At 36.1% G+C, this 17838-nt stretch overlaps 1 protein-coding gene across 1 annotated transcript; it reads left to right on the forward strand.

The window, feature by feature from the left end:
• Window positions 1–1277: 1277 nt before the first annotated feature.
• Window positions 1278–2042, forward strand: LOC149223756 (uncharacterized). Its single transcript, XM_089387990.1, has one exon. The coding sequence runs from the start codon at window positions 1278–1280 to the stop codon at window positions 2040–2042; it is 765 nt and encodes a 254-aa protein (XP_089244116.1).
• Window positions 2043–17838: the final 15796 nt, after the last annotated feature.

Genomic DNA, 17838 nt, shown 5'->3' on the forward strand with positions numbered 1-17838 from the left:
TTTGGAAAGCTAGAATTTCTCTGTTGTTGGAAAAGAATGGTCTCAAGTATTATGTGACCAATGTGATATTCATTCCTACAGATGCACAATATTTTTCAACATATCAGAAGGAAGATGTCAAAACATGGAGGATAATCCTTGATAGAGTCAAGGACCATATAGTTTTGCATATTGTTGAGTTGGATACAGTAAAGAAGATGTGGGACATTATTTTGAAACTATTCTAAGATGAAACCACTATCAGGAAGCTACTTCTCAGAGAGAATTTGAGGAATATGAAGATGCAGAAGGGAGAAAGCATTACCAATTACCTCACTAGACTTAGATTGGTAAAGTATGAGTTAGTTGCATTGGGAGACAAACCAGATGATGATGAGATGGTGTGTATAGCTCTAAATGGCTTTATGAAGCAGTGGGATGTATTCATCCAAGTGATTAATGGATGAGACCATTTTTCGGGTTGGGATTAATTATGGATTGATTTCACCCAGGAGGAGCTGAGGCTCAATCTTGTTAGTGGCAGCAATAGTAGGACTTAGAATATTGAGGAGAAGCAGGTGAATGTAGCGCCAGCTAGAAAAGGAAAATCAAAGGAGGGGTCCAGCAAGGGATTGAATCCAATAGGTGAGAAGAAGAAGGAGGAGGACCTTTCAAAGGTCAAATGCTATGGTTGTCATGAGTTCAACCACTATGTCAGCAATTTCCCATATAGGAAGAAGAATGAGAAGAAGGGAAAGAAGCAAACAGTAGCTTCAGCAAGTGCAGATGAGCTCTCCAGCAGGATGGATCAAGCATTCACATTGATCTCTTGCATATCTAGCTCAACTTCACTAGGTGTCTGGTATATACACTCTTCCTCTTTCATCCGTGAAATCAAAGGATTTAAGCCTGAGCCTAATGATATTTTGGTCAGTTTCAATGTTGTCTTGACTTAGACTAAGATCCCCATTGACTAGGCTATTTATATCATTAATAATGCTATTGACCCTAATATGGCTAGATTAGTCAGCATTTGCTTGAAATCTACTTTCTTCAGCGTTCAAGATGAAATTTATGAGAAAACCTGTGGAGTGGCTATGGGATCTCCTCTCTCCCCTATAGTGGCTAATCTTTTCATGAAGGATTTTGAGACTAAAGCCCTTGCTTATTCTCTTTTCTATCCTAAACTTTGGAAAAGTTTTGTTAACAATACATTTGTCATTTGGCTACATGGTCATGATAAGATTGAAATCTTTAAGCAACATCTTTGCAATCAATCTGAATTTATTAAATTTACTATGGAAATTGAAGTTGATGGAACCATTCCTTTCCTTAATGCCCTCATCACCGGGAAGGAGGATGGCTCAATATCTCATCAAGTGTTTTGCAAGAATACTCACGCTGAGCAATATCTCCATGTTAATTCCCATCATCACCCTGCCCAAAAATTTGGTGTTTTAAATGCCCTTGCTACCAGAATCCTTAGGATTTATAATGATCATCATATCAATGATGAGAAGGCTCATCTTTTAGAAGTTTTCAAGAATAATGGTTATAGAAAGCATCAAGGCCTTAAGGCCTTCCAAAAATCAGATAAAGGACGTAGAGCTAAATGTGCCCCTAACAATCATGTTGTCATGGTTCATTTACCTTTCATTCAAGGAATCAATGACAAGTTGGCTTGGATTCTTAGGAGGAACAATATCTTTGAAACCTTCAAGCTGCTTAACACCATCCATTCCTCCCTCGGGTCTATCAAAGATAGGATTGAACCCTCGAACACTAAAGGACTTTACATGATACCTTTCTCATGTGGAAAGCCTTATATTGGTGAGGCATGTCATTCTATCAAGCGTAGAATTCAGGAGCATGTCATTGACATCAAGCATAATTGCTTTCAGTCTTCAGCGCTTGTTGAGCACTCTGCAAAGTCTAAGCATCACATTTGTATTGAGAATGCTTGTGTCCTTGCTATGATTTATCATTATCATCAAAGCAAGTTTAGGGAAGCCCTTGAGATTAAGAAACAAGTTGCAAACAATCTTAATAAGGATGACGGCTAGAAAATCAGTAGAATTTGGATTTTCGCAAAGGAAATTAAGAAAAAGAATACCTCGAGTATTAATGAGTCTTAATTTCTAATTATTTAATTTCTTTAATAATAATATTTATTTGTTAAATAATAATAATAAAATTAACAATATTTTTAATATTTAATTATTAACCCTTCATCAAGATTTTTTTTTTTGGTTGATGGGTGAATCCTGAAAATCACTCTTACCTTGTGGCTGAGAGGCCACGACTCAGGGGCGTCTAAGCCATCAGAGTCACCCGGGGATCGCACCCGGCCTGAGCCGCACCAACGGAAACCATGCTGGATTTTTTTGGTATCGGCGAGACTAGAACCGGTGACTTTGCCTACAGAGCGCCTTAACAGCGCGCTCCTTCACCGACTATTCTAAATCTCTTTGATCCCTTCCAAGATTTATAATACAATTATTTTTATTCATTTATTAATACCATAATAATTTAATATTCAATATTTAACATTTAACCCTTAATATTAGTTTCCCTAATTTTATATTCCTTTAACTTACAATATTATTTACCCATATAACTATTTCTTTAATAACAATATTTTATTTATAATAAATTAAATTAATAATTAAACCTTAAAATATTATATTCCTTGGACTTAGGTTATTAACTCTAAATATTTTTTTAATAAAATTATTTTTTTAATTAATAGTCATTTTTAATGATATTTTTAATACTTAAGTTTGCATGGGCACTGGGACAATGATTGAACAACCTCGCTAAGATGTATGGCCTTTATCATGCCCTCCAGCTTGCTAGAGAACATGCCATTTCATCCATTGTCATTTTAGGGGACTCCCTCATCACGATTCAATTCTTCCATTCGAGATCTCTCCCTAAGAACAACATTCTCTCTCAACTTCTCATAAGAATCTACAAAATTTTGGACTCCTTCACAAACAAGAGTTATTTCCATATTCTTCGCAATCAAAACTCGGAAGTTGATGCCCAAGAAAAACTCGCATGCCAATTGAAAGAGGGACAATGGGAGGTTAACAACTCCCTAAGTTGGAAATTCATGTAGTGAAGACTACAAACAAGGTGATAGGCGCCCCAACAAGCATTGGTGCTCATGAAGTGCAAAGAAAAGGGAACAATCATCGAAGAAAGGGTAGAAGTGAAACATTTCTCATTTCTCCTCTGAAGCAAGTTTCTTTGCTTGACTTCAACGTGATCTCAACAAGTTATCACCTCATCGTCCCACTCCCTAAGGTGGTGGCTCTTTTATTTAAAGGCAAAGGTTGCATTTATGTTTACCATGTGCCAAAGGTTTTATCCATATTTCATCTCCTCCCTAGATCAGTCATCATACAACAAAGGGACGACATAGCTTGGTATAGGAGCATGAATTTGGAGATGTCACCATTTCTTGGTGCGTGGGAAAGCCTGGAAACCTTATTTGATATCATGCTTGATGACTTCATATTTCAAAAGCAAAAGGTAGATTGTAATTTCCCATAATGGTACCCTAGTGATCTTAAATTCGCGAGATGAGAAATTCAATTCTGGCATGTAGAGGGTAGTCTCAATTCTCTAATCGCATTGAAGATTCTCATGTCTAGTTATGTTTGGTTCAGGGACTCCCTCCCCTTAGAGTGTCTTCATTCTTCCCCCACCATCATAATTAGTAAGTTCATTATGAATATGCCCACCCCTCTAGGTTCATTCGTTTACATGTTAGAATTTTGGGCAGCTAGTGGTGCATTATCAAAGGTCTTTATTGCAAGCATCCAATGACCTAGTTCTAAATATAAGCACAAGTATGAGGATTTTCACTTTGAACAATATGGGGTTTCTGAGTACTCTATGGCATCTCTGAAGCCTCTTTAACAAGAAAAGTGTCACTTCTCATTCAACTCGTTTTCGTGGCAATTCCAGGCTCCTCTTCTCATGCAGTTGGATTTCCTCTCATTGTCAATCTAAGAATCCCTCAATGGATTTCAATGGCCCACCTCCTTGTGACGAGAGCCCACATCTCCCGATGGACAACCAAAGAGAGATTGAAGACCTCCACCAACAAGTAACCCAACAAGATGCTTTAATTTTGTCTTTAACTGAAATAGTGCAAAGTCATCAAGCTCGAATTAGACAAATGGAGGATGAGATGGATTGGGTGATAATTCAACTAGTTGATTTGCAAAACCACCACAACAACGAGGATGTTAGAAGCATGGCCAGCATCGCCCCTGATAGTTTGATGAACAAAATGTCAATAGACCCCCCTTAGTAAGTCACGAAAGTTCCATGCAAATGTATTTTGCTTTGCGGTCAGTGCTATAGAATCTACAATTGTAGTAGCTTAAGTATTAGCTTCAAGAAGTATAGTAGTGAAAGGTGGAAAAATGATTTTGGGATTCTCCTCTCAGAGCTTCAGGTTGCTTTTATATCTCTAGAAAACATGTAATTCTCTCATGTATTTTGTTGTGACCGGGCGCAAAGTTAATAGAAAATATTCATCATTACTCTAACAAAAAAACAATATTTTAAATAATTATTATATAATATTAATAATTTACCTTTGGTAAATATTTATAATGCAATTATTTTTATTTATTTATTAATACTATATTAATATAATATTTAATATCTAACATTTAACTCTTAATATTAATTTTCCCTAAATTTATAACAAATTAATATTATTAATATTTAATTATCATATAAAAAATAAAAAATAAAAAAATATTCCTTTGACTTAGTTTATTATTACCCTTAATATTTTTTTTAATAAAATTTTATAATAATTTAATTAATATTATTGACCTTCAATATTATTAGCCCATATTATTTATAATATCTTCAAATTATCAATAGTTAATTTGTATTCCTTGAACTTAAGATATTTATGTATTTATTTAATATTCTTATTTAATTATTTTACATTTTTTTCTGTGGAAAATTAGGGTAGGTCCACCCAAAGGGACCACACCCCCCAGTCAAACTAATCTGAGCCTAACCTTGAGGGAATCAAGGAGAATTGAACTTGTGATCTCCCAATGGCAAGGTGTTTTAAAAACTAGCCCTCAACCAAAAGAGCTAAGCCTCGGGGCTATTATTACATATTTAACCCTTAATATTATTAACTTTAAAATTTATTTGACTAGATATATTATTATTAACAATTCCTAGTAATTTAATTATTATGATATCCTTGATATTATTATGATTTAATCATTTATTTTTTATTTATTTCTTAATGGCTAATTTCTCATTCCTTTTGCCTAATCTCTTAGCTTGTAGGAATTCTCCCTATTTATATATCCATGTTGGATTTGATTCTCTTCATCTAATTGTCTTGAAGATAAACCACATTCGCTAGTTCGAAACGCATTGGAAACTTAAAAGTTTTAGGTGATGGATCCGGAAGATAGATCTCTAAATAACTCCACTCACAGAAGCCTCCATTCAGATATTTAGAGACTACTTCTCCAACTATAAGGAGGAGAACATCAGATTTGAGATCCATATGGGGAACAAGTCCAAGTGCAACCCAGTTGCAAGAGGGAATGTCCTCTTTTAGAGGGAGTGATCCAAATTGGATCATTATATTGTTTTTCATCATCTTGATGCATTCGGAGTGGAAAAAGTAGAGGAATCATCTCATGGGACCGTTTTTACTAGCGGGATCCAGTTTGGTGAAACAGGGTCTGCAATCTTCTCGGAGCATTTTGAGGCATCAAATGATGTTTTTTGGGGGTAAAACTTTACCTTTTTAGTGTTGCACTTTGTCACGTTGTTCTACACAAAGAGATCTTTCCAACGATGCAAGAAGCACGTCAATCGGAGTTTGTATGCAAAATTTATGCCACTCAGAAGTTGACCTTCCTATTTTCACACCTATAATTCGAGAGGACGCTGCGTCAGCCCCCATTATTCATGAAAAAGGGGCTAACCACATGTTTGTGATACAAAATACTCTAGAAGAGTCTATATTATAATTCTAATTCAGAGTTGATATAGTCAAACTTAACCACTAGTAGGCTATTGAGTTGTGTCATAACTGAGCCACTAGTAGGAAGAGGCATTTCATTCTTTCAAGAGAATTTTGTTCCATAGTTGAGAAATGTAGAAAGGAGAGATAGGAGGTAGAGCACACAGAAAGGATTTGTTCACTGTAGCATCCCACAGGCCATAGGCATTACTTCTTTGTACCTACAATCTTATTTTCCAGATAGAGAAAGAGAGCAAATCGGCCTATGTGTGTGAGAGATTATTTTGTTGTTCGTTTATTTTTTGCACAATTTCCATTCGCATGCATGCATTAATTACAATTAAATTTACAGATCTATAAGTTTAATAAAATTGTAATAGTGTAGAATCTCATATTTTTAATATAACATATTATCATATATGTTGTGACGAACTGTCTAGTGGAATATCCATGGCAGTTTACAGATCAGGGAGAATGGTAAGTCGATTCTGATTCATGACGTGTTGCATCTGTCAATCTTAGGGATGAACTTGATCTCTGTATTTATCCTTCAGGATCAGGGGTACGATGTACTCTTTAGAGGGGTGCATGTGCTATTAAAGCACAAGGATTGGAGGTCACCTATAGTGATTGAATTTAGGAGCATCTGATTGTACATGTTTCAAATGGACACTCCTGAGGCACTGGTTAGTAGCAACATTTCAAGGGATCAGGGGGAGCTATTATAACAACCCCTCCCCACATTTACCCAATTTCATTGGCCTTCTAGGGTAAACATGAGATGAAGAGTTACTATGACATGACCCAACCTCCAAGTTTCAATCATGGAAGTGGGGCTGACAATTGAAAATTTACAGACATCCCTCAAGGCTTACAGGACACTCAGGTTTCAAAGAACCACCCCAGGTGACCAATCCCTGAGATGGATATATTTTTCACTAACCTAGACTCACAACTACATGCACAAGCATGCAAGAGTGTATTTATATGGCTCCAACCACACACATGACACTGCCTCCATGCGGTTATAGCCGAAAATCTCCAATTCAGAGGGTGTGGTCCTAATATCTGATCCACAATTCCAGGTAAACCTCCATACCACTGCCCAAAATCGTCTGAGACTTTCCAAAATCATAAATGACATCAAGACAATGTTAATCATACAAAACTTGAACAAGAACTTGACCTAAACAGGCCTAACCATGACAGTCATTTTGTAAAACATATGGTGAACATGTGAGCTACAAGTCATGAATGCATATCCGATCATAGGAGTCTGAAACTTATCTAGGAATCACCAAGAAGGTCTAATGCCCTCTCATAATAGTTGCAATAACACTTGTTATACCATGCATTCATTAACCATCAAATACTTATCAAATCTTGAACAAGTCATAGCTAGAGAACATTACAAACCCATCCCTATAACTAACATATAACCAGATCATTATTAACCATGAAAAAACAGACATTAAATCATCATAATAACAAGTACAAGTTCTCATAGATTACAATAGGAAAATAAATTTTATTAACTTATGCAAAAGCCAACCAAGTCAGGGACTTCCACGTACCACCCAACCATATATTGGGCTAAACCAAATCTTTCTTTCATCCAATCACATGTGTGCCATATTCCAAGCATGCTTATGGGATCTCAAGACATAAACAACCATGCTTCCTAGAGATTAAACCACCTCCAACCTCAAGTTATCGCGATCTCACCAAAACTGGTCAAGAGATCACAAAGCCCAAAACAAGATTAGATGCCTCAAAGTTTCTTCACCAATACATTGAAGAATTTTCTTGTCTCCACCCACTTGTTGAGGGCTTCCCGGAGATTAATCCACCTCCACCCACAACCCTTGGGAATTTTCCTAAGAGCACCTCACCCGTTCCAAAACCTTCTGGAAATCCAAAGCTCAACTAAGAAAAGAATCCCATCACACCATGGTTATCAAAGAAATGGAAACACAAGGCTGAATCTACTGTCAAATCTAGAAAAACTCATGCCAATGACATCAAATGAACCAAATAACCAATTGCATGTACCATGCATTCACATCTCAGCTAGGAAATCACACATGCAACATGTTACCTGTAAAATCCTCTTGTTGAAGCTACTTGATCCAACCTTCCTTGCTTGTCCTTTGCTTTCATTGTCCTTCCTTTTCCTTCCTTTAATTGCTTGCTTGCTTTCTCCTCTTAGTGCTCTTCTCTCTCTAAAACTTTCCAAATCCAAACTGACAAAAAGTTGTGAACTGGTCCTCAAAAGCCTTTTTATCATTAAGACATCTATTTTCTTAATTTTCCTCTATTTTTCCTTCAATTTTCCTCTCAATCAAATGTGTGACCTTTCATTTCCCTTTTCACTTGTTTTCCTTTATTTCATAAATAAATGCCAATTAATTTCTCTTTTACTTTTCCAATTTCCTTAGCCATAAATAAACCTAAAGTGACACCCACTAGGATGTTGAGCCCAACATTTAGCTTGGAATACATGTCCCATGACCTTGGCCTTATTTTTCCCTTATTAATATTTATTACATGAACTTTTAACCTGGGGTTGTTACAGTTATGGTGTAAGAGGATGGGCCATATACATCATGGAGCACTTATATTACTTTGTGAGATGGTGACAAGTGTTCCAAAGGTGAGCACAGAGCATGATGACGTTTACATATGATGTGTGTTGGGGAAGTTTGCAAAAGAAGCTTCTCCAAGGAGTGACAACAGGTCGCAAGGGATACTTGACTTGGTGCATTTAGATATATGTGAACCAATTTCATGAAGTCTCTTAAGGGATATGAGTACTTCGCAAATTTTATCGATGATTTCTCCAGTAAGACCTAGATATACTTCCTAAAGACAAAGGATGAGGCTGGTTGTCGCTTTCAAGAGTTCAAAGATCTATTGGAGAATGTGACTGACAGATATCAAGATTCATTGGTTAGACAATGGAGGTGAGTACACCAATAAGGAGTTCCATGAGTTTTGTACCAGGGTAGGAATTAGGAGAGAGTGGATGGTTCTTTACAACCCACAACATAATGGGGTTGCTAAGAGGAAGAAACACTTTATTTAAGAGGTAGTGAGAGTGATTTTGTTATGACTGGGATCTCCCATGCTATTTATGGGTAGAGGCATGCATTACATCAGTTTGCATACAAAATAGGTTCTAACATAGAGCGTTGGGGAAGAGGCCATATTTCAATCATTTCATATATTTGGGAGCCTAGCATATTGTCACATTCCATGTGACCAATGTTCTAAGTTGGATCAAACTGCAAAGAGAGGATATTTCATTAGCTACAATGAAACCTATATGGCATATTAGATATTCATTCCAGGGGCCAAGCTTCCTAGAGAACAAGGCATATAAGAGGTTTGGATATTTCCCAGTAGTTGATAATCAGAGTGTGCAGCCAACAGAAGCTCCTAGACTTGAGCAACAGGATTAGGGGCTACAACAGATAACGAGTACAATGACTAGTACAAGCACTAGATCAGGTGCAGGTGCTCCTAAGACTTCGCAGAGTATGGAGCAGAAGATCAGTGAGATGCATCAGGAGGACATAGAGGTGGATATTCCATCTTCTACAATTGGAAAGATGAATAGTGAGGTTTAGTAGAAACTCATAGATTCTCGGGAGTTTGTGGGGACTCCTAGGATAGGCATGAGAGAGTGGAGACAACCAAAGAGGTACACTAGCTAAATGGTGTTAGTCAGTCAGTTAGTTGATAGTGAGCCTGCCAACTATCAAGAGGCCACACAACAGTAGTTGTGGTGGGATGCAATGGTTGAGGAGTACATCTCAATCATTCAGCATGAGAGGTTGTGCCTAGACCGACAGATAGGGCGGTGCATGGATCACGCTAGGTATTCAAGATCAAGCACAGTGCAGATGGCAACATCGAGAAATACAAGGCAATATTTGTAATCAATAGGTTCTCTCATAAGGAAGGAATAGATTACAAGGAGACATTCACTCTTGTGGCTAGGTATAATTCTATTAGGGGCATGATCTCATTAGCAGCAAAGATGGGATGGAAGATCCATCAAATGGATGTCAAGACGACATTCCTAAATGGTGATTTGGAGGAGGAAGTGTAAATTGAACAACCGGAGGGCTTTGTAGCACACAACAAAGAGACCCACGTGTGTAGATTGAAGAGAGCTTTGTACAGGCTCAAGCAGGCTCCTAGGGCATGGTATGAGCGCATTGATAGATACTTGCAAGGCATGGGCTTTATGAAGAGTGAGGAAGATGAAAATCTCTACTACTTGGTGGTTGGGGGTGAGGTTCACATTCTTGTCCTATATGTGGATGACTTGTTCTTTACGGGTTCACTAGGGCTAATAGAGGAGTGCAAGAGGCAACTTGCAGCTGAGTTTGAGATGAAGGCCCATGCACTACTTTCTAAGTATTTAGGTGGTGCAAACAAATGGAAATATTTTCCTTGGGAAACGAAAATATTGCATCGAAATCCTGAGGAAATTCGGAATGGACGACTGCAAGGCCATGTATACACCCATGATCACAAATTGGAGGAAGGTAGATTCATCCAGGAGAGGCATGTATACCCCACCTTATACATGCAGTTGATAGGCTCTCTCGTGTATTTATTCAACACAAAGTCGGATATATCCTATGTAGTAAACTATCTCAGTCATTTCATGGTGGAACCAAAAAGAGTGCATTGGACAATAGTTAAACATGTGTTGAGATATCTGTGCGACACTATCGAGTACGGGATCAAGTATGCTCAAGGTGATGATGTTAGGTTGGTAGGATATACTGATGTAGACTGGGCAGGTAACAGGCTTGGAAAATCACTTCAGGGAGTTGCTTTAGCATGGAATCAGGAGTTGTTTCTTGGTACAGCAGGAAGTAAAGGTCTCTGACATTGAATTCTGTAGAGGCAAAGTACATAAAGGCAAGCATGGCGACGTGCGATTCCATATGGGTTCAGAAGTTGATAGTATCCTTATTTGGTCAGAGGATTAAGACGACAATGACATAATGTGATAATCAGAGTTGCATCAGGTTTTCAGAGAATCTAGTGTTTAATGACAATTTCAAGCATTTAGACATCAGATACCACTTCATCAAGGATTGTGTGTAGCACAAGATTTTTCAACTACATTATATACCCACATATGAGCAGGTAGCAGATATACTGAAAAAGGCTTTAGGGATGATGAGATTCATCTTCTTCAAAGATAAGATGGGTGTTATGCAAAAAACCTTCCTCGCTAAGAGGGATTATTAGTTTATGTAGCTTGGAATCAAGCAACACATGGATTTCCCCAAATACCTCATAGCATATGAACACTCTCATGCACATTCCAGGTATGCAAAGGCACACCATTTAACCAACAGTGTTGGTACTCTACAAACAACCATACACACAGCCATGTAGGCAATCCTGCAACAAGTAAAGAGAAGAAAAGCATCCAAGGTCACAACAATAGGTTGTCCAGACTTTCAATATGTGAGATAGAAACCAATTACAATGTCCATGCATCTATTAATGTAACATGTTAGAAACATCATTGCAGTGAACATGCAATCCATAACCCAATGTTATAAGCAGCACACAATCACATTCACATTCATCCACTACACTTAGAGCTTGAGCTCCACTTCATCTCCAGAGGTCCAAGCATTGAACCCTCTACTCTGACATTACTATGCAACAGAGCTCCAATCTTTATTTCTAAATTCCTAGCATTGAACCTTCACTATTATACCACTCTGCAACATACCCCCATCCACCCATAGCTCATAGTAGGGGTGAAAAGAGGCATTATTATCATTGACCCAACCTCGAAGGTCCTAGGATGGAAATGGAGTCATTAAATTTCAGTATTTTTCAAACTCTTTTAAACTTAAAATAAATGTCGTCATTACGTTCGTCTCATCAAGAAATTTCCGATGATATAAAAATTTTCCTCAATCTTACTTCTGGATTGGGAGATATAGCCATTTAAATGTTTTGTTGATGACCTCTTACCATATCACCATGTCCTGCCATGTGGCATCCTATCACACTGCCATGTCATTCCCATGACTGGTCCATATATTATTGTTGCCTTTATAGTGTTCTCATGGCACACCCCTGTGGCATGCCACCTAACCCGTACCCTTTTCTAAAAGAGTCATATAGCCCCTCTATAGATACCCTGGGACAAACTCATTGTCATCAATCGCCGAGAATTTTCTTCGTCCCAGAACATATACCCCTGCGCTTTTTCATGGCGCTCCCTCTGAAACCGTCAGGGTGATGTCATCCTAGGGTGGCGTCACTCTGAAGTTACCTTCTAAATCTCTTGGGACATAATCTTGTCTCATTAATTGCTAGGAATTTATTATTCTCCTAGTACATAAATTCTTTAGGCCTTTATCGGTGTCTCATTTTGGAAACCTTCGAGGTGATGTCATCCTATTCACATGGCCCCCTCTAGGTGTGCCACGTGTCATCTATTTTTGTCATACTTGGCCCCTCCAAAAGGTTGAATTCAGCTGCCAATGTGGCACCACGTCAGCTTGAGTCCACATCAAAGGCCACGTAGTTTGGGTCCCACTAGGCTCTTGCCTTTGCACCCAAATGAATTTTCGTTAGAGGTATTGCTTCCTCTCTCGTGATGTGAATACCTCGAGACATAAATACCTTGGGAGTTTCTCATTGTCCCCATTTTGAAACCATCAGGGTGATGTCAGTGCTAGGGTGATGTCACTCCAATATCATGTCGATGTCACATCATCCACGTGGCCTCCTCCGAGAGTGCCACATGTCATATATCTTAAGCCACTTGGTCCTGCCAACAAGTCACTGACACATACCAAAAGCCGAGAGGCTTATTCTACAATCTAGTATGAGGGCGATGTGTAATTTCGTTTGTGCTCAACATGGAATTGACATGTGTCCCTCAGTTAAAAAATAATATCGATTATAATCAAAATAAAAAACAAGTATACATATTTGGTTAGTTTTACTTAAAACTATTGTAAAATGCAAACTCACTCTAATTGTGCTTATACTATTGGTTATTGATATTATAGCCCAATACAAAGGAGGTATGGTAAAAATATTTCACTCTCACTTATTAATAAAATATTTCCATGTCCATATACAATAAGATAATTTTATATCAATTATAAAAAAAAAAAAAAAAGTTAAAGTAATTAAAACAAAAGACAAATAAAGTTGATATAATTTATATTTTCATAATTCAATTGGATTTATAAATAAATTATTTTAATATCCAAGTTAGCTAAATTATTTTCATACCAACTTTAGGAAAAATAAACATATATATGTATATATATGAACCACAATAAAATATTATGATGTGCAAAGAGAAGAAGTAATTGAAAGTAAAAAGATTCAAATCCTTTTCTATAACAATAATAAGAGGCAGATGTGTAATTTGTTCAATTCTTAATATAAAATTAATATGTGATATTTAAAAAATATTAATAGTAATTAAAAAATTCAATGTGTGTCATAAATAAAATATTTCAGTAGGTAAAATTAAGTAACATTGAAATGTATTTAAAAATATATCAATAAAAAAAACTTTAATGTGGGACAATGTAATGTATAAATAAAATATCTCAATGTTCATATGAACTAAATTATTTCAATGTCAACTATTTACATATTATATATGGTTTATAATAATAATAAGTCTATATATTACATAAAGTGATTGAAAAATTAAATTATTGTTGTTGAAGCTTTTAAAGGATCATTATTTTACATTTTGATCCTTTTTATTAAGGGTTAATTTTGAATGGAGCAGATATTTGTTGGAATGGCATGTTTAAACTATTTTAGTACATGTATTGAAGGGATTTTCAAAGGATTGAATCCATTTATGCATTCAAAAATGCAACTTAAAAAATTAAAAAATATATATATATATATATAGAGAGAGAGAGAGAGAGAGAGAGAGAGTCATCTTAACCATTGTCTGTCAAGTTCACAAAGGGATGCAATCTTTGAAGGCGCATTTTTTATAAGTGTTGCACTATAAAAAAGGATTTGCAATTCAAGAGATTGGTTCCTCTCGGCTTTTGCTACATCTGTGGTGAAGATGGATCTATACTGGTAATTAACAAATCCGTGATGCAATCCATAGTTTTTTCATTATATTTCAGCTCCACTAAAGATGTACCTATGTTCTTTTTAAAGGTTGTGACAGGACCTATTATGATGCTTCCAAACAACAACAAAAATAAACAAAAATGCATCTAATATATACTATTGAAATGACAGGCAAAAATAAATATATAATGCCATATGAAGGACAATTTTAAAAAGAAACTAGTCATAAAAAAATTTCATAGATAAGCAAGAGTATCCACTCACACTTTATATGTGGCATATTATCGAGTAGTCTTTAAGTGCGACTTTTTGGAAAGTTTTTCAGTTTATTTTCCGATCTAATTTGTCTAGAATCTTATAGGTATTCATTGAAATCACAAGCTTGACAAGTGAACTCTTTACAATCGAACTGCCATAGGGGTTTTTGAGGGTGTTGAATCCATATATGCAATAAAAAAAACAGTATAAATAACACAAATCAAGGTTTGGATACAAATTTTTTCATCGAATTCCAGCTTGAATTATGCCAAAAACTCCAAAAAAATGCACTTAAAGACTACTCCTTTTATTATATTGAAGTGCCGTGTCGCCCACTCTTTGAGACATGTGAACATATACGTCTAGCTTAGCATTTAATGAAATTTCTTAGGTTTTGTTAGTCCACTCTTTGAGACATGTGAACATATACGTCTAGCTTAGCATTTAATGAAATTTCTTAGGTTTTGTAGTTTTTCATTATTTAAATTGTATTTTGGAATGTTTTATATAGTATATATAGGACCAAATAAGCGTTTCAACCATATAAATATAAATAAATAAATTCATGACATATACTTTTTAAAACGTATTTTTTAAAAATATAAGGTTTAAACATCTTACTCACACATTTTTTTTTACTTTTAATTACTTTACGGCACATTCATTTTTTTTATTATAGCCAACATTATTTTTCTATTTGGAGCATAAATTATCTCTATTTTAAAGGGGCACATGTCAACTCGATGGATGGATGAACAAACTTACACATCCCCTCATATTGGACTGTAGAATGAGCCTCTTGGCTCAATGAGAGGCCGCGTACATGACGAGAAAAGAGTTGGTATGCAAAGAATGAAGGAAGGTACACTAAACGAACATTCCATTGTGTTTATTTTAATTGATGAAGATACATTTTGCGAGGTTGCAGGTGTGTATAATTCCACGTGTTTAGAGAATAAGACTTTGAACTATTATTGTATTATAATACAAAAAAATATTTTGTTCAAAATTGGTCTCTAATTAGTATACCAACTCTTATATCCGATTATTTAGATTTTATATTTCTATAGATTTCCAAGTATCTTCTTATTTTTCTTTTATTAATTTATTGTTCTTTTGTTATGCAACCAACTCACAAAAATAGAAGAAAGAGATAGATCAACGACTTCAAAAGTAGCATCTCTGAGGGGGCAACCTCCTTTATATTACACAAATGAACAATTCTTGGGTGATACAAATGACAAGACCTCCTTTCTATATATAAGAGTCTAAGGGGTCACAATATAATCAAAGCCGACATAACAATAATAATGTAAGGGCACAACAATAATAATCTAAGGGCACAACAATAACAATGGTGGACTTCTATGGGGCACAATAATAACAATATGGGGACAACATGGGCACAACAATAACAATAAGGGGCTATAATGACAATAATAATAAGGGTATACACTAGTATTAGAGGGACCTAACATGCCCCTCTCCTTCAAAAAAGTGTTGTCCTTAACGCTTGAGTAGTTTTGGATGCTTCTGTATAAAATCCTCATCCTCCCAACATTGACTTGGAATGGATAAAGGCTGTAATCGCTATATTTTCGGAGGTAAGATCGATATGAGGAAGTTAGGGTTGTTGCAAGCTCCCGAACTCCATCTCAAACAGGTGACCTTGGGAAAATCGTCATAACTTTCTCTCTGAGAATTAGATTCAAATTTCGTAATTAGTGACACATGGAACTTCGTACAAGTTCGCTCTACTAAACCAGTCTACATTCAGGTCATCGTGGGTGATTGGGAATAACTCTATCTTAGAGAATCCAATCTTGATTAGACTTGTGGGGTTGGAAAGAGGACTCAGATGGTTATCACAAACCAAAATTTCAGAACTTAGAGATCTAAAATTATGGAGTTACGGTCATTCCAAGATCGAGCTCATACAAAGCGGAAACAAAGGTGTGTAGTTTTTTTTAAATTTGCATAAGTTTTGTTTGAGAAAGTAATTTGAAGTGATTCAAAGGGCATTGTGAATCATAATTATCATTCATTGATGACCCAAGGGAAGAAAATGGAAACACCTAGTAAGCAAACCGAAATTTCTACTTTGAAACATGAAGAAGAGGAAGAAATGCAACATGATATATCAAAATTATGAGACCAAGTGCAACAAATTTCGCTCTAATACCAAATGTTATGCAACAAGCTCACAAAATAGAAGAAAGAGATAGATCAACGACTTCAAAAGTAGCCTCTTTGAGGGGGCAACCTCCTTTACATTACACAAATGAACAATTCTTGGATGATACAAATGAAAGGACCTCCTTTATATATGTATATATATATATATATATATATATATAGGAGTCTAAGGGGTCACAATATAATCAGAGCTGACATAACAATAATAATGAAAGGGCACAACAATAACAATAGTGGGCTTCTATGGGGCACAATAATAACAACATGGGCACAACAATAACAATAAGGGGCTACAATGACAATAATAATAAGTGAATACACTAGTATTATAGGGACCTAACATGTTTCTATTTTAATTGTGGTATTTAAAGGTATTCTACAGCTTTGCTTTCAGGGTGGGGGGAATAATTAAAAGTGTTTTATTAAATATATTAATAATAGGTCAATTGGATAGAGTTTGGGTGGTTGGTGAACTATTGTTATCCTCTCTACTTAGATTTAATTGATGCACATGACATATTGAATTCATAATGATTATATGCTTGTAATGGCTTCTAACCTTAAACTATGCATATCACATTAAAATAAATTCAAATAATAATGATCCATATTTGTAACAATGATACTTTATAACTTCATGTTTAAGTTTAGTTAATAACCAAATAAATTCTTAACTGGAATAGAAACCAGCCTCTACTTTCACTCCATCCAAAGGTATAAGGAAAGGAGACCCTCTCTCTCCCTATATTTTCCTTCTGGCTACTGAAGGCCTTGGGCGTGCCATCTCTCAAGCTCTTTCCACGCAGAAAATCAAAGGCCTTGACCTAGGCTCTCAGACTGAAAGCTTTGCACATCAGAAGTTTGTGGATGACACACTGCTAATGGGTTCCCCAACCATTAGTGAAGCCAAGTCCTTCAAGGACATCTTGGACACCTTCTCTTCTGCCTCGGGAACTGAAATCAATAAAGGAAAATCCAATATTTTCTTTTTCAACACTCCTCTGGCAGTGTAGATCAATATTTCTCGCTTCTTGGGTTTTCAACGAAGCTCCCTTCTGGCCAAATACCTTGGCACCCCTCTCACTCTCAATCCTCTTATATGTTCAATATGGGAAGATCTTCTGCTAAAATTTGAAGCGAAGCTATCAAGATGGACTTTTCGTTCTTTGAACTTGGCAGGTTGCTTCACTCTTCTTAAGTCAATTCTGCAGTCTTTACCTGTATATCTTCTCTCTGCTCTGGTGGCACCCAAAGCCATTCTA

Source organism: Pinus tabuliformis, chromosome Q (genome assembly GCF_031772625.1).
Source record: "Pinus tabuliformis cultivar Carrire ecotype Pingquan chromosome Q, CPIR1, whole genome shotgun sequence".
Lineage (NCBI taxonomy): Eukaryota > Viridiplantae > Streptophyta > Pinopsida > Pinales > Pinaceae > Pinus > Pinus tabuliformis.